Source organism: Cornus florida, unplaced genomic scaffold, assembly GCF_030987335.1.
Source record: "Cornus florida cultivar Cherokee Brave unplaced genomic scaffold, ASM3098733v1 CherokeeBrave_3.0.0_Hap2_Chr10, whole genome shotgun sequence".
In the NCBI taxonomy this organism is placed as follows: Eukaryota; Viridiplantae; Streptophyta; class Magnoliopsida; order Cornales; family Cornaceae; genus Cornus; species Cornus florida.
Genome location: NW_026775580.1, coordinates 75,481,295 through 75,504,703, shown reverse-complemented (window position 1 = coordinate 75,504,703; position 23,409 = coordinate 75,481,295). Strand labels below are relative to the sequence as shown.

Here is a 23,409-nt window from a genome sequence, read left to right as displayed (position 1 = left end):
TATCAATCCCAATAACATCCCTATGGTTCATTTACAGAGATTAAAAGCAATTCCAAAGACTAAAGTTACAACAGAGCAACATGCTTATAGAACAGAAAACTGAAACGAGACATGCATGAATGTAACAGATTGATTTTTCAACATAACAGATCATTCACGTGACATATATTAAACATATATCTTCCAGTTATTGATTGGTTAAACCCTAGAGATTATCTAGGTGCACAGAACACGAGCCAAAGAGAAGGAGAAATAGAAGAACTTGCCTTTGAGTTTCAGACTTGAAACTCTAAATTCTCAGCCTCTGTACCTCACAATTTCTGTGTCTTTCACAGAATGCAATTCACGTCTCCGAGTTAACTGTTATGAATCCAAACCCTAAGCTTACCGTACGTAATATATTTATAAGCTTAACTCTAAACCCTAATCCTTGTAACCTTAAAGCCAGAGCCCATCTCGGCCCATAAACCGACCTAAGATATATACCTACGTCGGCCACCCATGTAAATTGCAACCCTAAATTCACGTAGAGAACAGAAAACTAAATTCCCTTAAATTTAAATTTTCATTAAATAAAATTGATTAAACAATTAAATAAACACAATTAAATAAATAAATAAAATTATATAAACAGTTACCAAAAACACTTAAATTTAAATTTTCATTAAATAAAATTGATTAAACAATTAAATAAACACAATTAAATAAATAAATAAAATTATATAAACAGTTACCAAAAACAGATTAAGTAACATGACTGATTTAACAAATAAATCATAAAACTATTACGCAAATAAGCAAATAAAATGCAAATAAGCCATAAATTAAATTCCAGGAATAGCCTTTTAAAATTAGGGGTATTACACTCTCCCCAACTGCAAACTACAAAATCTACAAGAATCTGAAGTTCAAAACCCATATATTTTAGTTTTATCTATCTGTCAGCAAGAATCAAAAGTTCAAAACCCATATCGGCATATCATTTCAGATTGTTCAAAAAATCAAAACCTAGATCTTTCAGTTTCCATCACCCGCTGTTCCAGTTTGGGTTCGTCGTTCGCGAGCTTCGGCCACTGTCTCCCAAAATCACTGGTGGTAAGGAATAATAATATCTCATCTTGCTTGCACTTTACAAAAGAAGCGCCAAACCATTTGGATCCGATACTCCTTCCTCCCTCTTCCGTTATCGTCTCTAACAAATTAAATGGCCATATAACAACAATGCTCCCATCACTTGTATGTTTACTTCTTTCATCTTTTCAGCCCTAATTTTCACATCAATTCCTGGTGGGTGATTGATTATTAATGAACTCCCCTCTCCCTCTCTCTCCACAAACGTCTATACACTGTATAATTTTGTAGAATTTGATTCTTTTTCATTGAACTTCACTTTTTTGGTTAATTACTCCAATTTCTCTCCATTTTTTTCCCATTAAAAGAATTAGTTCTGTAACATTTTCCCATTTCACTTCCTATATATACTATAATATAGTATAAACACACCTGGCGTGGCCTGTGTAATATACATATACATATATAACTTGTATGTATGGGTTTTGTTTCAGTTTTATCTATCTCTCTGTGCAACTCTCAAGTTTCAGGCACTGTCTCTCAATTCTCAAACCATATATTTCAGTTTTATCTAACTTTTATGTATGAGGGGCGGCGGCGATGGCAGCAGAGGGGATGGCGGAGAGAAAAAAAGAAAAGAGAGAGAGAGAGAGAGAAGAGAAAACAAAAAAAAAAAGGTTTCAGGTTGGGTTCGGGTTGAGCCCGAGCCCAACCCGAATATGTCTGGGTTTTGATAAAACCCAACCTGAACATGAACCTGATTTGTGAATCTAAAGTCCAAATTTCAAAATTTCGGGTTGGGCTTGGGTTAACCCGCCCAAGTTGCAGCCCCATGCAAAGGTATGAGACCTGGATTGGCGCTTTAAATTTGTTCCCCTGGTTTCATTCACCTTAGATTTGCAACTATCCGACGATTGCTTCCATGGTTGCGGCGGACGGCGGCGCTTTTGGTTTATGGCTGTGTGCCACAAGAAATCTTGGCTTGCTTGAGTTTCGATCAATTAACGGTGTCTTGATTGATCGTTTAATTTGCATATTTTTCTATGGTGCTCTTGATACTGTTGAAACAATTTCGCCGACGTACTTGCCCTTGCCATCTCTTTGGTCGCCAGGATGATACGACACTCTAGGAATCTGCGTGAGTTTTTCACTTGTTAGACGGCTTCTCAAAAGTCAACATATATGATGGCCCTGTTCCATCAACGTGGGGAATACACCACTTTTCAACATTATAGGGCTACATCATCTTTTGTGCCCTTGTCAAAGGCAATTAGGATTTGGTTACTTGTGTGTGAAGGACAAGTTATGCTTTTAGGGCTATTATTAGTTCACGTGATCCTAGCTCTCTGCCTTTACTGGCTTTGGCAGTTTACTTGGTCAATACACCAATTTATAGGATTACCTTTTCATGTTATGTTGTAGGATATACTTAATGGTACTTTTGATAAATTTGTATGTGGTCTGGTCCACCGCCTGACCTTAGCAAAGGCTGACTCATGTATTTTTGTTATGTTTTTATAAAATGTTTAATGTTAGTTAGGGTGAAAAAAAATAAATGGTTTTATGGGCCTGGCCGGGCCTAAAAGTGTTTCAACAATCCCAAAAACGGCCGTTGGGCTTTGGTGACGGGCTGTGGACTTGTAACGGGCCGAGCTGCAGACTTTAAACGGGCCACATAAGAATAAAGAATAAAAAAGGAAAATTATATAATGAGCTTCGTGAAATAAACTAAAGTTACTGGAGTTTTTTGAAACTAAGGAACTGGTCTTTACTACTTTTTTATTTAAAGAAACTTATATTTCTGTTCGAGACACAAGCTGATAAGCCGAAGTCAGAGCCTTTGAAGGGATTGCATGAGGGCTCTTATGAGTAGATATAGTGTCCAATATAGACATTCAACTCATTTTAAAATAGCAAAATTATAAAATTAGATATACTTTTTAACTACATCTCTAATCAAAAGTGCGACACACATATCTATACCTATGTTCGAACAATAAATGTGTCACACAGGTTACTTGTATACATACAATTCAATGATAGTGCTATAGATTATTCGAAGTTTTCATTTTGAATAAACATCAAAATGTGGAACATTTTTTTCTTTAGAAATTTGAAATGAAACACGTGTCACAGACGTAGAGCATGTAATGAACGAAAAGATACTATAATAACAAGATAGAAGAGTAATATGATATATAATATAATATATATTTTTAATATTCAAACAGCTTCATCTTCTAACTTATAAAACTTTAGTATAAAACTTATAAATTAATTAAAATTTTAAATTTTTCTTAGTCAATATATAAGTAAAAATTTACATTTTTATTAATTGTGTCTCTCTGGCGTCCGTATTCCACTTCTTTTTAATTTGACGTGTCAGCGAACCGGATCCATATCCTGTGTTTGTTTCTTTATATTTTATGTTGGCTTAATTTGCACTTAATCACCCGGTGCTATCATTTTGTGGCACATAACCCCCTGACCCCTTCTCAAATCAATATGTCCTTTAAAATAATTTTTATGACAGATATGTTATATATATTCAAAAATTGCAAATTAATAATAATAATAAATAAATGAGTGTTGGGCTTGTAACTTTGGTTACACTAAAAGAGTAATTTGAATGGAATGAATATTCTCTTCTAAGATAAGTGAGATTTCGTCAGCCTGTTGCTTCTTTCTTTTATTTAGAGAGTTGCTCATTGCTGAACTAGGCCATTTGCTATTTTTGTTTTATTATGGATTGGGCATGGGCTGGGTTATGACTGATTGGGTTAGGCTATGACGGATAGGAAGTAGTAGTACTAAATTTTTATTTTTATTTTTGAATTTTTATTTTTGAACCTGGGCTATAGCCCAGGTTAGCCCACACTAAGTTACGCTCCTGATTCCAACCATGTTTAAATCAATTTGTCCTTTAAACATGGTTGGAATAAACATCAAAGTGTGGAACATCTTTTTCTTTAGAAATTTGAAATGAAAGATGTGTCACAGACTCACAACATGTAATGGACGAAAAGATACTATAATAACAAGATAGAAGAGTTATATGACATATAATATAATATATATTTTTAATATTCAAATAACTTCATCTTCTAACTTATAAAACTTTAGTATAAAACTTATAAATTAATTAAAATTTTAAATTTGTCTTAGTCAATATATAAATAAAAATTTATATTTATATTAATTGTGTCTCCGCGGTGTCCGTATTGTAGTTCTTTTTAATTTGACGTGTTAGTGTATCAGGTCTATGTCCCGCGTTTGTGTCCAAACTTCTTAAATTAGAATGAAATTTTGACTTATTAGAGCAGGTCCAATAGACCAAAATTCGGCGAAGAAGGGTCAAGTTTGAAGATTGGACCACTCCAATGGGATAGGCAAAAATTGGGCCCCACCCCATTAGATAGCAGAATGGGTCGCGGTATTCCGCGACCCTGTTGGCCATTCGCGGGCTTGCCATGCGGGCCCACATCCATTTTCTTTTAATTTTTTTATTCTGGCCCAAATCTGACATTTAGCCCAGAACACTGTTCTAAGGGCGTGTTTGCCTAGAAAGGAAAAAAAAAAAAAGGAAAAAATCAGTTTTTGCTGATTTTGGTCTCTCTTTTTTTCCTCAAAATAATTGAACCAAAGAGCCATTAATGCACTGTTTGGCTGACGCAAACAGTGCCTTAAAGACTTTTTTGGGCAAATTTTTTTTAACAAAAATAGAGAAAAGTGTTTTTTTTTTTTAATTAAAAAAATTTATTTTTTAAAATATTCATATTGACATATAGCCGTTTTAGGCACTTTTTGGCTGACCCAAACAGTGCCTTAACGGCTATAGTGGCACAAAAACCTATTTTTTGATTTTTTTTGAAAAAAATAATTATATACATATTTATTTATTTAAAAAAGAAAACTTTTCATTGTTTATTTCAAATGATATTAGAAACCTTTCATTGTTTATTTCAAATATGATTTTTTTATTAAAAAAAAAATGTCTTTGTTTTCACTATAAATTAATAAATCACATGATATTAATAAAGATTTCATACATATTGGCTAAATAATTTAATCAACAAACAATTTAATTATTTATTTCAAAATAAAACATTACACAATAAATATTCCATTACATAAACTTCATAACAATTTAAAAATAAAATAATATAACATAAATTAAACACGTTCTTCACCAAAGCAGTTACACAAATTTTAAATTAAATCTTTCCTCAACCGTATATTTGTCTCTTTGTTACGAATTTGGACTTGGCGAGAATATATATGTGCCGTTAAGATTGATGGATTTTGAATTAAAGTGGGAATCAAGATTGTCTCCTCCGGTGGCGGAGTCCATCTTCCAACATTGGCATGGCGCTCATCTCAATGATCATGTTGTGAAGGATGATGCACATTTTCATTATAAGACACAAGTCCCCTTTATCCCAAAAACACACTGGTCCTTACGTTATTACCTATTTGTTATGCAAGACCCCAAAAGCTTATTCCACATCTTTCCCACAGGCCTCTTATCTATGAGAAAAAAGTTGTTCTTTTGTTGTAGTTGGGTGCGGGATGGTCTGCATCAAAGTTGCCCACTTAGGGTATATACCATCAGATAAGTAATACCCCATTCTATGGTAATGGCCATTCACAACGAAATTAACTGGAGGAATTTGGCCAGTAACGATACTGTCGAATATCGGAGAATGATCTTACACATTAATATCATTATGTGAACCAGGCATTCCAAAGAATGCATGCCAGATCCACAAATCTTTTAAGGCAACCGCCTCCAATATGAGCGTAGGCGTATGAGAGCGTCCTTTGTGCGTGCCATTCCAAGCCACCGGACAATTCTTCCACTCCCAGTGCATACAGTCGATAGAACCAAGCATACCCGGGAATCCTCCTTCCTCCCTTTCTTGAAGTAGTTATGCCATGTCGGCTTCGTTGGGTGGGCACATGTACTCTTCCCCGCACATACCAATAACAGCCTTACAAAATGTCATCAGGGCTTTAATAACAGTGCTCTCGCCGATTTTAATATACTCGTCACAATGATCAGCTGCACAACCATATGCGAGTATACGTATTGCAGTTGTCATCTTTTGTATAGAAGACAACCCCAAACGACTTGTTGCATCCCTTTTTTTGGATGAAGTAGTCGTCATAAGCTTTAATGTCATTCAGGATATGAAGAAATAGTTCTTGTCGCATCCTGAATCGTCTATAAAAGTACTTCGGTGGATATGTGCAGTAGTCTTTCATTAGTTGACGGTGGTTTCCCTCTCGATCACGATGAATGTATCGCCTCTTACGTGGTTTAAAAACTTGCTCTACTATCTTTGGCTTCACTGAATTTAAAATCTCATTAAAAGCGTCTTGATTACGTTGAATCATCGAGTTAATAACGTTGTCTGATGAAGAGAATGATGAAGAAGATGAAGAATTAGAGCCTGACAAAGGAAAACATCGTAATGAGGAAGCCATTGGAATTTTGAGATTGAAAGAGATGTGAATTGATATTTTGCTAGAATAAGTTGAGATAAATGAAATAATGATGGGATGAACACATGGTTGTTTATATAACATGAAAAATATAGCCGTTATAAATATAGCCAATAGGAAAAAGTTAAAAATAAATTTTATTTTAAATTTTAAAAATATTAAAATATTAATATTTTTGGATAACGAAAATGCATCATTGGAGTACATCCGATAGCTAAAATTTAAGATTTTAAAACCCTGACGTGTCTATGGGAAATGTTGACGTGGCTATGGAAAATGGAAAAATGCTGATGTGGCAAATTCAGAGAACCTGAATTCGGAAAGTGCCCTTACACCAGTTGTTTCTTTATAATTTATGTTGGCTTAATTGCACTTATTCACCAGGTGCTATCGTTTTGTGGCACATAACCCCCTGACCCCTTCTCAAATCAGTTTGTCATTGACTTATTACACCAGTTGTTTCTTTATATTTTATGTTGGCTTAATTACACTAATCACCCGTGCTATCATTTTGTGGCACATAACCCCCTGACCCTTCTCAAATCAGTTTGTCCTTTAAACATGGTTGGGATGTCACTTGATGGTTATACTACCGAGGGGAAAAAAAAAAAAAAAAAAAAACCACCTTCTCTCTTTACCTACGATGATGATTGAAAAAAAATGTAGGCTTAAAAAATAACACAGCTTGCAGTTAACCAACTAAAATCTACGCCAAATTGGGTTTGCAAACCATTTTAGACTCGCCAAACTCACTTGAGTTTGCCCACTTGCAAGCCCTCTTAACGAACACAGAACCTTGTCGCATTGCAAATCTCTATTAACTAGGGAAGAACATGGTGTAATCAACCTAGAACAAATACAAATTCCCAAATTTCATTCACCAATGACATTTAACAAAATAAATAAATAAAATCTAATCTACTTGTTTGAATGTGAAACAAAAGGTTTACATGTCATTAACAAAAGACAATAAATAAATAAATTCATAATCTACTTGCTTGGATGTGGAAAAACAAGTATACATGTCAACAACCAAAAAAAATTGAAAGGGACAAATGCAACAACAAAATACAGGAAGAGAAGAGTGAAAAAGCAAGAGCTAAACAAAATACTGCAGCAAAATATATTTAATCCATTTGTTAGATCGGGATAAGGGAGAGAAGAAAGGGAGAAATAATGTATCAAAATAAGTGCTTTGAGAAGAAAAATAGTGCTACGAGGTGAAACAATAAAGAAAAGAAAGAGAGGGTTTTTTTTAGTTAGGTGGAAACAACTAGAAAAGAAAGGAAACATAGAATTTTTAAATTTTTTTAGAGTTTGGATGGATAGAAATAGAAATCTAATGAAAAATTTAGTTTCCTGCATAAAGTATTTTACTTAAAAAAATTCCACCAAAAAACACAAAAAAAAAAGTGCTTATTTATTTTCCCGTGAAAGAAGCGTCTATTTATTTGCAGTTCTTATTTTACTCAAAAACTTAGCAAATTATACAATTATATATGCAGAATATCAATGATAATTTGGGTAAAATTTACTCAAAATAAATCCCGCTTCTAAATAGAATTATTTATTTATTTTTTAATTGTTGGTTTTATTTTGCAATTCTAGCCACTCATAATAGGTATGTATATGTATATATTTATATAATGAAATATTTGATTTTTCTACCAAGCAGTAGTGCATCTTCATCTCTAATTTTTTAACTTTTTTAATTTGTTTATCTTAAACTAATAATTAGTTTTATTTAAGAAAATATTATGAAGCCTTGTTCTAAATATAAATAATAGAAATGAATATAAACAAATATATATTTGAATTTAATAATCTATCATTTTTTATTTCATAAGGATATTTTTAGTATACATAATCACTTTCTTTTTACTTTCATGCCATCCAAATTAACAAACTAATATTTTTTTACAATTTTCTTAAATAAAATTTCATGCTAATCAAATGCATGCTATAAAATTTCTTTTCATTCACTTCACTTTTCTTTTACTTTCTATTTATTTTCTTTTCTTTTCTTACTTATTTCCATTTGATCAAATGAGCCAAAAAGGAGAGCCAAAAAGGAAAAAGTAGAAAAAGCCCAAAAAAAAAAAAAAAACAAGAGAGAGAGAGAGAAAAGGAGAGAGAGAAATTGGGGGCATTAGGGCTTTCTGGATAAAAGGATTTGTGCTTTGTTAAGAAAAGAAAAATAGAGAATATGTTGGATAAAGAAACAAGGTCTGTAATGGGACAAAAGAAAGCTAAGGAGAAAACGAGAGGGACAGACAGGGACTATGCATTGAAATTGGTTAGTGGCTGATGCAATGGCCATGTTAGCTTAATGGCTACCTGTATGTCAAATATAATAAGATTCATTTTAAAATATAAAGTAATTAACAATTTAGAAAGTTATAATTTATTTTTTAGGTTTCATCTTAATATAGTATTTTTGTTGGGGATTAAATTTTCAATCACCATGTATATCAAATTGCATTTCCCTAAGAATCGTTGAAATACTTAAGATTGCATTTCTTATTATAATTAGATTGTGTATCTCTCGTTATATATAAAAGATTGTATTTTTTATCATTAATATCCATATTTATTACTTTGATAGGTATTTGTTCATTGCTATAATGATGTACGTGACTCCCATAAACCAAAACAAAGAGAGGAATTTAAAGAAAAATTGCAAAGCATTAAAAAATTATAAAACATTGTAATTTTTTTTCTTGATTTTGTACAAATCAAATTCTTACATTTGAGTACCATTAAAGTTGTTGTGAAAACGAAAATGAAGATAATAAAACTAAAAATATAAGGAAAGAGAAATAGACGTATTTTATGAATACAAACAAGAATAGTAATGATACCAATTTAACTTGAAATTTTAGAATAACATGTCATATTTTTATGTTTTAAGCCAGGCATTAAAGTTGTCAATAATCTCATTCTCCTTCATATTAAAGAAAAAAGAAAAGTAGAATGTAAATGTAGATAAAAAAAAAAAAAAAAAAAAAAAGTAGTGTGCAAACGTAGAAAGTGGAGTGCGAATATGATCTCTCTTTTGGGCCTGATTGATTTATAACTGTAAAAATAGTTCTCAAGAACTCATAAAACAGTAAACTGTTCTCAAAAGACAATCTTTTAAAGTTGGGTTAAGTGCAAAAAAACTCTTCATAATATACAAAATGTTCAATTACCCCCGGTTTTCACAAAACTCTTACATTTTTTAATTTGTTCAAATAAGACAATCATAATTTTGGTGGTGAAATTACTAAATTATCCTCACTTTATCATTAACAAAAAAAAAAATTTAAATAGGCAAAATGCAAAATTTCAAAATTACCCTTAAAATAATAACAAGTCAATAATCCTATTCTTTATACCTGAAGCCAAACACACTTAAACACACACCTCCCAGACATGAACAATCTTCATTCTCTCTCACTGAAACAACTCTCGGACACACTGTAGATGAACGAACTAGGTTTCTCAATTTGATTCGTTCTCACTCTATCTCTCTCACTGTTTTACACAGATCAAATGAATACTTAAGCAGCAAAATTGGTGATTGACAATTAGTAGACCACATAAAGTAAGCAATGGCTAATTCATTAACAAGTTTCCTGAACTGGGCTTCTCAAACTTGCTGAAAATTGTACAAAAAATTTTGAACTTCAGAGCTGTATTTATTGAAAACAACAACCCAGTTCATGGATCAATGTTTCTTGAAATGGGGATCCAAAATTTGATTAGAAGTCCTCTTGAAAATTAGAAATCTCTGAACTGGTGCTTGAAGCACCTTGAACACAACTCTTTGAAATCTAAATGAACCCATGTTTCCTAGAATGGTTATTTGCTAAATTTATTAATAAAATCTATGGACGCTCTCATCCAACTGTGAAGAGAGAGAGAAAAAAAATCAATCTGAAAGGATAGAGACTACCCTTAATAGAGAAAATTTTTAGAGAGAGAAAAAAATTTAGAGAGAGGCACCATATGCCGAAGAGAAATTTGAAAGAGATAAGAAAAATTAGAAAGAGAGAGATTCTTGGACTTGAAGTACATTCAAACAAGTCCATTAATTATTCATATATCTGTCAAATTAGTAGGGGCATTCTTATAACTCAAAAAGGGTACCTTTGTTTTTTTTTTAAAACATGACATCACCAACTGTAATTTTCCAACCAATTTGTTCAACAGGGGCAATTTGCTCACAAGGTTGATGATATAGGTATTTATATGCATTTTTTATTTTTTCTAAAAGGGGAGTTTTTTGCACATTTTTTGTATAGCAAGTTTTTTTTTTTTTTTGCACTTTACCCTTTATAGTTCTATGAAAACTTGCATTACCATACCAAATAAAGTTTTTTTTTTGTACAAATTTATAAGAACAGAAAACTATTTTCAAATGTTACAAACTAAGTAGGCCAAATGTTTTTAAATTGATTTAATCTTGAATTAGGTGGCTCTTATTTGGCTGATATGTGTATGTTAAACAAATTTTTAGTAAAGGAAATATCTTAATATAGGAAGTAGAAAAAAAATAGCAAAACTTATTACTATGGAATCCAAACCCTAATATAACTTAATATCTTATGATTTACGTAATTCACTTAAAGCTTTGTATAATTGTATTTTGTTTTGATATATCGTTAAATTTTAAATAAATACTCAACAAAAATATAGAGTATACAGAGTGCTGAAGATTATATATATGAGCAGTGCTAGACTTCATGAAAAAAAGGAAAAAAAAGAAGAAGAAAAGCTCAAGATTGTATCACAAATAATTAATACGATGTCGTATTTCTTTACCAAAGTCACTATTTTCTATTTTTTAAGCTAGTTACTCTGTCAATATTCTCTTTCCAAAAGCATAAAAATTCATATTTTTCATCTACTATAGTCATCATAGACGTGAACATTAAGGTCCATCAAAGTAGTCATCATCTGCAATGTATTAGACAATTGTCCACGACTACAGCGCAAACTATGTAAAAGACATACAAACATAATTATAAATTTTGGAGCTTTAGTTTCTGACCAACACAAAGAATTATATACGTATCTTTCTATCTATGGTCATGTGGGCAAACTAATAAATTAGCGAGAAAAAATAAATCTAAGAATGATTCAAGAAAAAATAAATTAGCAAGTGAGAGTTTCTCTCTCCGGCTCCTAAAGAGAAAACTAATCAAGTCATAAAATTATACACTTATATATATAATGTAAAATATTAGTAGAAAAAAACAAATTCAATTGACAATGTGTTAGTTTTGCTAAAATAAGAAACTTAAATGCATAAGAGGATAAATGTGTAATATGTATTAAAATATAAGATATTAATGTATTTTTAACTACTGGCATTCAATATCAAATCTCAAATTTTAATCTAAACTTAATATAAGCTTGGGCACGCCCGGATCCGCTTTCCCGAGTGGGTAGGCCCATTTGATCCAACACCGACCCAATTTTAACTGATCTCAGAACACCCATCTGACAACCACCGCACACGCTTCTTTACATTTGATGTACTTCGACCTAATGTACTCTCTCTCTCTCTCTCCCACACAACAATACCAGTTATTTTTCCTTTTGAACGTGTAGATCTGCTCTTGTTGACTCTCTCTTTTTCTCTCCGTCTCCTCTCTCTCAACAAAACCGGTTATTTTTTCTTTTGAACGTGCAGATCTACCCTTGTTGACTCTCTTGTGGTTGTTTCTTTTATAGTTTCTCTCCCCATCGATCTAAGGTTATCTCTTCCCCAAAGGTTTTCTTCTCATCCTTTACAGAATTTTAAAAATACTAATTTTGAAATTTTGATTTTCTCATCTTTGATTTCTTTGATGGCTTTCACCTTTGATTCTTATTAGCAATTGAAAGAAAGAAAAGATTTTTTTTAGTTTTGTTTATTTATTTATATACAATTGAATAGCGTGAAAAATTCTTTTCCTTTTTTACAATTTTTTCCCCAAAGATTTTCATCTCATCACTTACAGGATTTTAAAAATACTAATTTTGAAATTCTGATTTTCTCATCTTTGATTTCTTCGATGGCTTTCACCTTTGAAAAGAAAGATTTTTTTTAGTTTTGTTTATTTATTTATATACAATTGAATAGTGTGATTTTTTTTTTTTTTTTGTTTTTTTACAATTTTTTCCCCAAAGATTTTCGGATTTTAAAAATACTAATTTTGAAATTCTGATTTTCTCATCTTTGATTTCTTCGACGGCTTTAACCTTTGATTCTATTTATTTATATACAATTGAATAGTGTGAAAAAATCTTTTGTTTTTTCACAATTTTTTTCCCAAAGATTTTCTTCTCATCATTTACAGGATTTTAAAAATACTTATTTTGAAATTCTGATTTTCTCATCTTCGATGGCTTTCACCTTTGATTCATTGAAAAAAAGAAAGATTTTATTAGTTTTGTTTATTTATTTATATGAAAAAACAATTTTTTTTAGGTTTTAGGGTTAAAAATAAAATTGGTTTTAAAAACAATTTTATTTTAATTTTTTTTTGCGAAAATCAAGTGGTGTACAGCTGTATGGGGTAGATCTAGGAAGATGGATGTAATTTGGAAAGATCGAGACGTAATTATGATTTAATGTGCCAGCTGTATCATACTGGTTTGGTTCTGAAAACCCTAGTGTCACACTAGGGTACCTTATCTAGCTAGTGGGGTCAGTTGACCGACACTTATTGTGGTGTACAAAATTCTTTACAATTTTTAATTAAAAAATATAAACTTAGTTATGCTATTTGCAGTAGTATTTACCTATTTTGGATTAAAAAAATATATTTTAAATAAAAGTTTTAACAATTTTTTTTTTTTTTTTTTGCATTAAATGGCACGTTATGTTTTTGCCTGACCTGTATTCGGCGGAGACCCCTAAACACTCCTCAACCCTTTACATCTCTTTTGACTCTCTCCACAATTTATCTTCAAATATCTCAAACACCTTCTTCTCTCCTCCACTGCAACGGATCGATGATTTGGGTCTCTATAATCACTTGTGTGTCATTGGTGTGTCAGTTTTTTGTTTGTTTGTTTGTTTGTTTTGTTACATGGTGTAATACCCGGTATTACACATGGTTACGCCATAACATTTACAATAAATCACAACAAAGATTTGTGTTCATTTCTTCTATATGTTTTTTTATTTTTCACAACCAAACATTTTGGGTTTTATAATCAGTTGTTTGCTATTTGTTTTTGTTCGTTTTGGATTTCTATAAACTCAAATCAAAGAGGCTATTGTGCGCCATGGTTCGTTGGAATGGTACTCGGTATGTAAGGGTGCACTTGGGTGCACAGAATTGATTCCTCGGAATTGGATTTGGAGAAAATTTTATTACACAATTTTCTCCAAGTTCAATCCTAAGGCACCAATTCGTTTCAAAAGTTGGTATCCAAACAATCTCGTCCTACTCGGGTAAGTGCAATACGTGGGTCTAATAAGCTTTTGGTTTGGTTCAAGCCCAGCATTTTGGTTCAAGCCCAGCATGTAGGTTCCGTTCCCCGGCTAAGCTCATAATGCGCCATTCCTCATAAAGGAGCGAACCCCGTGTTAGGTCTCACTGAAAGTCAAGCATGAACAAAGAAAGTCTACTCGAAATAGTCTAGCGTCCGAACGAGCAAGAGAACAAAATATCGCATACAATTTTTTCTCTCTGCAATCTCGCCTAACTAGGGTTTCGATAGAGGCATCCAATTTTTTCTCTCTCCACCGTACGAGTATTGCAATCTCGCCTACTCTCAGAGTGAACGAAACAATGGCTAGGGTTTTTTCCTTGTCTTCCAAAGGAAGAAGGTGCCTCTCGGGTTTCTCAGCAATCCCTTCGTATACAATTTAATCCTTCAAATATTGGTATATACAGTTTAATAGATTTACATGCCTATTTTCTTTATTGTTTCACTTACGTATACAGTTTAATGCCAACAGTGGAGGTCATTAAATGTTCATTGTTCTTGATTTTGTACAGATGCAAATGGTCTCCCGAGGAAGAATAGATCAATTATGGCTTCTACTTCTGCAGAGCATCTGCAACATGATACTTCACGTATTGGTAAGTTTTATAAACATTTTAATCAATTTTTGTAACTGTTAATAGATTTACATGCGTATTTTTTCTTTATTATTTCATTTAATAGATTATAGTTTAATGTCAACAATGAAGGTTTTGTACTGGTTGGAAAATTAAATAATACGTTATCAACAGAAACTCTGTAAAATACCATAAAACAAGTCATTTTTCTTAAAGAAAGGTACATAATGAATATATATATATATATATATATATATATATATATATATATATAGATATATATTACCATAAGGATTCAGAGGAAAAAAGCCAAAATGTTTTATACACAACGAGACGTTTAGCTCATCTCCTTATTCCATGAGATTAGACTTTTTTCTGTTTATAGCTGATCAAAATCCCAAGAAAGGAAATGAATAAAAGCTTCTGGTTGTGTGCTGTAATGTTCATCATCTTTCTCATTCGATAGCGTGTGAAATCAATATCAATTGTTGGGGTTGTGTGTTATAGTGTAGCTTATGTCCTATTGTTGTATGCTTACACACTTTTTGATGAGGGTTCTAGAGGATGTGTAGTCATGGAAGCTTGCAGTGGGATCAAACTAAAGATTGATAATCTGCTTTCTGTCCCCTGTCAATTGCATGACTAAATTAACTTTTATTTCTTTGTCATGTGGTCTGATTCTTATGAATGGCTTTTGCTCATCCCCTATTGCATTTTCGCGTAAGAGTCTGGTCCCTTATTGTAGCTACTGTTAAGGAAGCCCTCATTAGTCAGTCTTGCCTCTTGCTGCGTTTTGCGCCCCCCAGATTCTAGCCATAGGTCTTCCTGATCGTAGCCCTTAATAGAAGTCATTCTCCCTGGGAAGTGAAAGGTCAAAGGGATGGATGCTTTTATGTTTTTGCTTGTAAAATAAGGGTAGCCTGCCTAATTATAGAATAGAGTACCCTGAGGCCAAAGAGAGAGACTCAACCTGGTGATGCCAACCCTTGATAACAAGAACACACGAGCACATGATTACCAGTCTAGTGTACCAGAAGAGCGCCACTGATAGAGTGTTTACTTGGCTAGGCGAGGACTAAGTATTCCTATTTCAGCCATAAAAAAGTTCCCGCTGCTTGCTCTTTGGCATGGGAGTACATTAACAGCTGGGTTAGATGGTTTAGAGAGACAAGTATGTGTGGCATTAGAAAACAGTAGAAAATGGGAAAAGAGACGTTTCGATTGCCGGTGAGGTGCTTGAAAGGGAGGTTATTCCCCTAAACCTCGGGGGAGTTAGAGGTGGCTACTTTTATTCAAATGGGGAGGGACTGTAAACACAGATTCAATACCAGTCCGTCTTTGCTCAGGCATGGATCAGAAATGCAACAGACCATGGGCAAGTTCTCTAGGGGAATATGTAGAAGGTCAGTCTATTAACTCTCTCGATCATCGAGACCATGTGCAGACTACAAGAAGCCCATAAAATCAAAGCCAAAATCAGACATAAAGTGGCAAGAAAGGCTTACTAGAATTCCATTTTAGTGTGCTTTTCTCCTTTTTCCATGCATAGCTACAAGGAAACAGGAGGGAAAAGCGTCAGAGATGATGTGTAGGTTTCCCACTAATTCCGTTCGCGCATTGTCTTCAAAATAAAAGAGTTTAAACTACGAGCATGGTCTGGACTTTGTTTTAAGAGGGAAGGAGTAAAGGCGGGCTCGAATGCCTTATGTGGTGAATGTTGATCCACTCATAGAGTAGGTAGAGGGCATATCCTCTTACCATGCCGTATCGCTTGCAGCTCCCGTAGGAGGAGGGGCTTTGCTTTTTGAAAGAGTTTCTCTCATTGAAAGTTTGTTTCTGAAGCAAAATATAGCCGAAGGTGGTTGAGCTTTATGGCCTGTTTGAGGATTTAAGGCAGTGAGTGAGGAATTTGAAGTTCTTTACTTATTCAGTGAAGGAATGGGTTCAACTTGAGGATGGAATCTGTATTGAGTAGGGTAATGATGACCCTTGAAACCATAATCCTGTTGATATACGGCGTAGATCCACATCTTTTTTATGCAAGTGGGGATGTAGAGGAACAAAGCCAGCAGGGACTCCATTGCATAGAAACCAAAAACTTGGAAGTGGTAACACGTGTTGTCCTCTTAATGGATAATTTGCTTTCTGTCCTGTCTCAATTCTTTTATCTCTATCATGTAGGAATTTTAGTCCAACCCTAAATTCAGATCCTGTTAATTTTTATAAATCATCAATTAGTATTATATAACTAGCTAGAAAATTACATAAGAAGAAAAGATGAAGCCTTTGAGAACTGAGGTTGTTTCAATACCACTCTGTATGGCCTATTGCTAAAATTATTTTCAGTTATAGCTACTTGCAATGATAAATGCGTTCCGTTTAGAAATTTGGGCTGTATAGCAATTTTTTATTTTTTCGAAAGTTCAATCACACGCCTACTATATTGTCCGTGGTAAGTCACAGACTATCTAACTCCTCATTCTGTAACAACAAAAATTAAGGCAATAGTTAACTAATGCACTGAATAGCCATAGCTCAGACGGCACTTACTTCCAAAGTTCCTGAACGCCAACATTTTCGATACCTATCTATTTCTGTGTGTATGCATGCATTTGTGAATGTAACAGGAACCTCTAATGCAGTGAATAGTCTAGTTATACCAGTTAAGAGTTGGCTCTCAATGACAGGTGGGTTCAAAAATAGCAACTTTTTGCTAACAACAGCTCCCTAGAAGATTGTTAACACCATAATACACATATATACAGTTGGTAATTGTGTATTTCCCTTGGTGTTAAAGCAATAGTCATCTAGATACAATAAATAAGGTCAATTTAAGCTTAGTTAAATTTTATTTTTCGTTTTATCTTTCCTTTGCTCAGGTTTTAGAACGACTTTATTAGTTTTTCTGACTACAATTTTAATTTATATAAATTGAGTGTAATTCTTGGGTTATTTTGTCTTCTTTTATGTTATTTTTTCTGATTGCAATTTTAATTTATACCCATCTATTTCTCTGTGTGTATGCATGCATTTGTGAATGTAACAGGAACCTCTAATGCAGTGAATGCTCTGATTATACCTATTCAGAGTGCTCTCAATGAGATGTGGGTGCCAAATTGCATATTTTTTCATTGTTAACAATAGCTTCCCAGAACATCTTGAGACTGCATGTTAACACCATAACAGTTGAATTATTCTTGTCTTGTTGCCTTCTTCCTTAGGTTGTCCTCGACGATGCCAGTTCAGTACAATCTCGAGCGTCATAAATCCTGTGCAAAATCCGGGAGTCATCAATCCTTCTCAGAATCAGAGAGTCATCAATCCTTATCATCGTCCGATTATAGGTAAAATGATACTCAATCAGATCTTATAAGTATTAACAATGTCCAAATTATCCAAGGACCGACTATAGACAAAACTTAGTAACTTACAATATTGCCCTTTTTATAGTAAGTTTTAGTGGGATAATTATATGTAGCGAAATTCACAGGGCTGAATTATACGTCAAAATTGCAGGTCATGGCACTCCATTTTGGCTAACAGGAGACTCAGGAACAATACCTTACTCCTCGTTTTTGGAATATGTCATTGGAAGACGGGGGGACCTTACAAGCAAATTTATAGCGTGGACCCTGAGGTGAGTTTTATAATTAGCAGAATTGTTTTATTATTTTATATATTGAGATTTTAAAAATGACATTTTTTTTTGTTGATAAAATTCCAGTCTGTCAGAAAAATGTTTTTCAGTTCTGGCATGAAGGAAGAGTTGTATGAAATGAGAAGATATATTTCTTCAACAGTTGCCGATCTGCGTCGTCTAGGACATCTTTTGAATTCCCGTGAATATATTTCTGTTGTTGACTTTGAACGATGGTTTCAATCTTCTAGGGAGGAAAGTAGGCGTTATATTCTGGATTTTATGAAGGGAAACCGTGTTAATGTGGTGGCACAATCTAATGATACTTTGCTGTCCTATCCAGCATTGACAGTTGTGTATGAGGCTCCTCCAGCATGTGTAAATAAGTTGAACACCGATGGTGCCTTCATTGCTTCTGGAATTCCTGGTGTTCCTGGAAAGGCAGCGTGGAGTGGGGTATGGAGAGATTGTGAAAACAATCTCGGACCTGTGTATTCTGGTAAGGTAGATGGGATATTGTCATCCTACGAGGCTGAGATGTGTGGTATTTGTTATAGTGCCCGTGCTTCCTATGAGAATAGTGGTTTGCGGAATGAACCGTGGGTGTGGTAGAACGACAATTTGGACCTTGTGAATGCCATTAATTCTGGCATACACAAGCCGGATCATGATTTTGTAGTTAAACATAGGTACTATTGTGCATTCAAAATTGCCTTTGGGTCTACATTTTTATCGTAGAATTCTTTGCTCATTAAAGTTGTCCTTACCATATTAGTTTTTGTTGATCTTGTAGTGATATCGAAAGCATACTGAGTGCTTTTCCATACTGCCTTCCACCCCAGTATGTGCCTCGTGAAGGCAACAGACTTGCATATTTTATTGCTGGTGAGGCGCAGGATGGTCGACCATTAGATCTGTCAGAAGTTCTTAGAAGAGCGATTGATGATCCATTTTTGTGGAGCTACCGTCTGAAATATCTTCATCGGGATTGGATTAACTAGCTGTTGTGGTGCTATGTAAATCTGTTGCTAAACAGCCCAGGTACAAAACTTAGATTCATGATTTGGTTTATGTGGTTAAGACCTGTGCCAGCCATTATGATTTTGTTTATATGGTTAAGACCTGATTTTTGGGTAGCTATTTGTTACTTTATTGTTTTATTGTTGGTCAATTTGGTTGGCGAGGTCCCATGTCCTCTTAAGTTTTGTTCTGAGAAGGTGCTTTTCCTTCTTCTGTATAGATCACACTAGGAGACTTTAGCTAACTCGAGTGAGTTTCAAAAATAATATCAAAGCTTAGGTTTGTCACAAGTAGCACACCATAATTTATGAAAGTCATACTAATAATTATGCTTAAAAGAGACTAAAACGATGCCTCAGAACCCTTAATATTGCAAAAATTGCAAATGCCAATTTTAGACTTGTGTATCAAACTAGTAAAGTGAAGTGTTAAATATATGTAAAACTAACATATCAAATAAGAAAGTAACCGTATTCGAGGTTGTGGTTTCTATGAAGCAGTTATAGTATGGTTTGATATCATTAGTTAATTGTCTAATTGAACTACTTTTGGTTTGCAGTATCAAAGGTTTTTTGAGATATGGAGTTAAATATTTTTTGTTCTTCAATTATAGAACCATCCTTTTTTTTAGTTGATATTTCTCACGTGCACTGCCTTCTCTTCTTCCTTCTTAAACTGATTTACACTTGTGCTACAAAGGTGGTCAAATATACACAATCACAGAAACTATCTTCAGGAAAATAGGTTAAATATAAATATTTTTACATCTGTAGTTATCAGAACTGGAGCCAAGAGTGATTTGTACCGGAAGCTCCGGTTTAAAATACTCACCAAACGATTCATCATCACAACGAATTCCGGTTTAAAATACTCACCAAACGATTCATCATCACAACGTATTGCGTAGCGCCAATGACCGTCACTACAGGTTTGTACTTAAAAGAGGAAGAGAGAACTGTAGTTGTTGTTGCTCGGGCTTGTTTGATGTTTGAGATGTGACTCAATGAAGCTACGATCAGTGATTAGAGAGTACCATGATTTGCAGGTTGACCGCACTTGCACTAGTGATTTTACCGGCAATCTAACAAGGATTTGAATCAGCATTTCTTCAGGGAGAGCCAAAAGAATAGATCTTGACGATGCTCTACTTTTCCCTCTTGCCATTATCTCTATGCTTTTGCAGTTAAACCCTAGGTTATTTCAAAACCTTAGGTTATTTCAAAACAATTTTCGACAAATAAGGTTAGGTTGGGTAGGTTGGGTAATAGATTCCTAGTTCGTGTGTAATTTGACATAACCTAGTACTAATTGTACATCGATATGGAATCCTTAAACAAAAGTTACAAACTCTGCGAAGAAATAACAGTCCTCTTATTTTATGAAGTCTGTGTGACTATTTATATGTCAAATATAATGGGTTTTATATTAAAATATAAGGTAATTAATTATTTAGAAAGTTGCAATACTTTTTGTAGGTTTCATCTTAATCTACTATTTTTATTGGCAATTAAAGTTTCAATCACCATGTATATCATTAATTAAAACTTTAATTTGTTTCGATTAAAGTTTTATCTCTAAGATAAAAGATTTGGTATTTGATATTAAAATGCATTAATTATTTCGATAGACATTTGTTAATTGCTATAATGATCAAAACTAGTGATCTAACTCTTAGAAACAAAAATAAGGAGAGAAATTTAAAAAGGAATTCACAAAGTATCAAAAATTATAAAAAAAAACATTGTAATTTTGTTTTGTAAAAAAAAGAAAAAAGAAGAAGAAAAAGATGTTACAACTATAAATGGAAAACTAAAAAAACAAGGAAATGGGTTATAAAAAACTGATACAACTATAAATGGATTATGAAAACAAACAAGAAGAGTAACGATACCTATTTACAATTAAGACAAATATATAAATAAAAACCACAACCTAGATACCCTTAGGATAATTGTTTGGTTAAAGAGGAGCTGCTAGGCCATTCATCCAAACCAAAGTAGGGAATGAGTCCAACTTCTCCTCCTCTTGGATGGATAACTGGCTCCACCAGTGTCCACTACTGCCAGGAATTGAGCCTAATGTTGTGCATATTTCTACCATCCCACTCCTTGAAGCTCTCGCTTTTTCAGCATTCATCTACCACATCCCGTCCCAGAATCTTCAAGTGTTCTTCCTCTTCTGAAATTGCCATATTGTCCGAAATCTGAGATCAGATGTTTCCACACCACCGTCCTCCTCCAAAGCCTCCGGATTGAAGTAGCCTCCTCTTTAAGGAGACAACACCATTTGTGGCGGCCGCATTACCCAAACAGAGCTTCGAAGAACTGTTTTTGCCGTGACCGTTTATAATAAAGGCTTGATCAAGAAGTGGAAATCTCAAAAAATTATTAGGTTGTCAAGGGAACTAGAGATGAACTTTCATGGTTCCAGTTTACTTGGTTATTATTCAGTCCATAGAAAGTTACTTTCAGCACAAGATGGACCAACCGACATTGTAGATGAAAATCTTCACCATTGAGTTATTCACTCCATAATATGCATGTGATTGAGCACGCTAAAACAGAATTAACTCAAACTATATAAAGTCTACCTAACTCAGATCAATCGTAGAAAACACCTACCTTTTTTTTATTTTTTATTTTTATTCTTTATCATCCACACTAGGGATAAAAGTCAGACACAATCTATATGCAGCAATCATTGACTCTCAAATGACAGTCATTGACTTTCAAATGACGTTCTTTGAATTTTTGGACAGTTGCATATATCAGTTAAATTACAGAAAATCCTGATTCCCGGTTCTCTTTTCCCTTTCAGCTCCAACAAAGTCAACATGACACTTCTGGATTGAATATCAACTTCTCTAACCTTCTTGTTGGGAGCACCGTGGATGTTAATGACTTCATTGTGAACAACTGCATGAAATCAATCATTATTAAAGGGCTGTAAATCATGTAGGCAGCAAACAAGAATTGAAAATAAAAGAATATAGGGTTAAGTGCACTAAACCCTCCTGTACTATGACCGGATTGCAAGAATCCCAAAATATATAAAACTTCCTAAACTATCATTTTGTTGCCAGTCAACTAGCGGTTAACTAAAAAATGAAATTACCGTTTAGCCCTTACCCCAGTTGAATGGTTTTCCACCTCTTCGATTCCGAAGTTGGAGGCCAAAGAGGAAAAAAAATTAGGGGGGGGGGGGGAGCAGTTTCCATTAGTTTGCAGTTCAACTATTCTTCCAACTCTTCAATCACGAACCCTAATTTCATTAATTAACAACACCATCCCAGCCGCACAGCTCTCGGATGTATCACAACTCTTGCACCATTCATCTTAATTCCATCACGTGTATTTAGGTTTGCACCAAGCGTAAATTTGATCGTCACTTTGAGTCTTCAACTTTGTCTATGTTCGATCAAATTTAAAGGAATTACAGAGGAGGTTTTATGGGTCATGTCGAAAATAAGGAAGTTACAGGAGTGGGACAACTGTGGTTGAGGGCGGCAACGGAACTAAGCAAAGCTCAGCGGTGTACGTTCGGGCCAAGATTGGGGGATTGGGTGTGGCGGTCTGGTCTGCAACTTCCATCACCCGTGAAGCCTTCACACACCGCACGGTCAATTTGCGTCTCATTAAAACATATTCATATACACAGAGAATATATTTTCTGCGAATAAAACGTATTGATTGTATTGATTGGATTGTTTATCTTGGGGTCACCGTTCATGGCAACAGCCGTTGCCGACTGATTCACTCAACCGGACTCTACTGGAATCGATGGTGTTCTGGATGCAGCTGTACGTACAGATTATATTATTACAGAGAAGAAACAGATGGCGATGTTCGCAGAGAGGAATAGATTGGGCCTTGTATTCACCATTGGTGATGACATTGGGCCTAGCATTTAAGAACTACAATATTATTATTATGACACTCTAATCTCTATGTGATCAATCGACTGGAGTTCAACATGGTTTCAGCTTAGGCAAATAATATATATATGTGTGTGCGCGCGCGCGCGCGCGGGGTATAAAAATGATACATGTATATACAGATCCATCAGGGGAGGACAGTCTAATTTTCCCAATAAAAAAAAAAAAAAAATACTATCTTATGTTTCTCTCCTAAT

At 33.9% G+C, this 23,409-nt stretch overlaps 1 protein-coding gene across 3 annotated transcripts; it reads left to right on the top strand.

The window, feature by feature from the left end:
• Positions 1 to 12,129: 12,129 nt before the first annotated feature.
• On the top strand, positions 12,130 to 22,322 carry LOC132276371 (uncharacterized). Of its 3 annotated transcripts, none has more exons than XM_059777774.1 (7): positions 12,130 to 14,443; positions 14,559 to 14,642; positions 17,843 to 17,965; positions 18,138 to 18,258; positions 18,346 to 18,947; positions 19,052 to 19,299; positions 22,096 to 22,322. In XM_059777774.1, exons 3-5 carry the CDS (start codon positions 17,856 to 17,858, stop codon positions 18,868 to 18,870), a joined length of 756 nt encoding a protein of 251 aa, XP_059633757.1. In that variant the 5' UTR covers positions 12,130 to 14,443; positions 14,559 to 14,642; positions 17,843 to 17,855; the 3' UTR covers positions 18,871 to 18,947; positions 19,052 to 19,299; positions 22,096 to 22,322. The 3 variants fall into 3 exon arrangements, with proteins under 3 accessions (XP_059633757.1, XP_059633756.1, XP_059633755.1); XM_059777773.1 differs by lacking the exon at positions 22,096 to 22,322 and adding an exon at positions 20,324 to 20,697; XM_059777772.1 differs by lacking the exon at positions 22,096 to 22,322 and having other exon boundaries at positions 19,052 to 19,429.
• Positions 22,323 to 23,409: the final 1,087 nt, after the last annotated feature.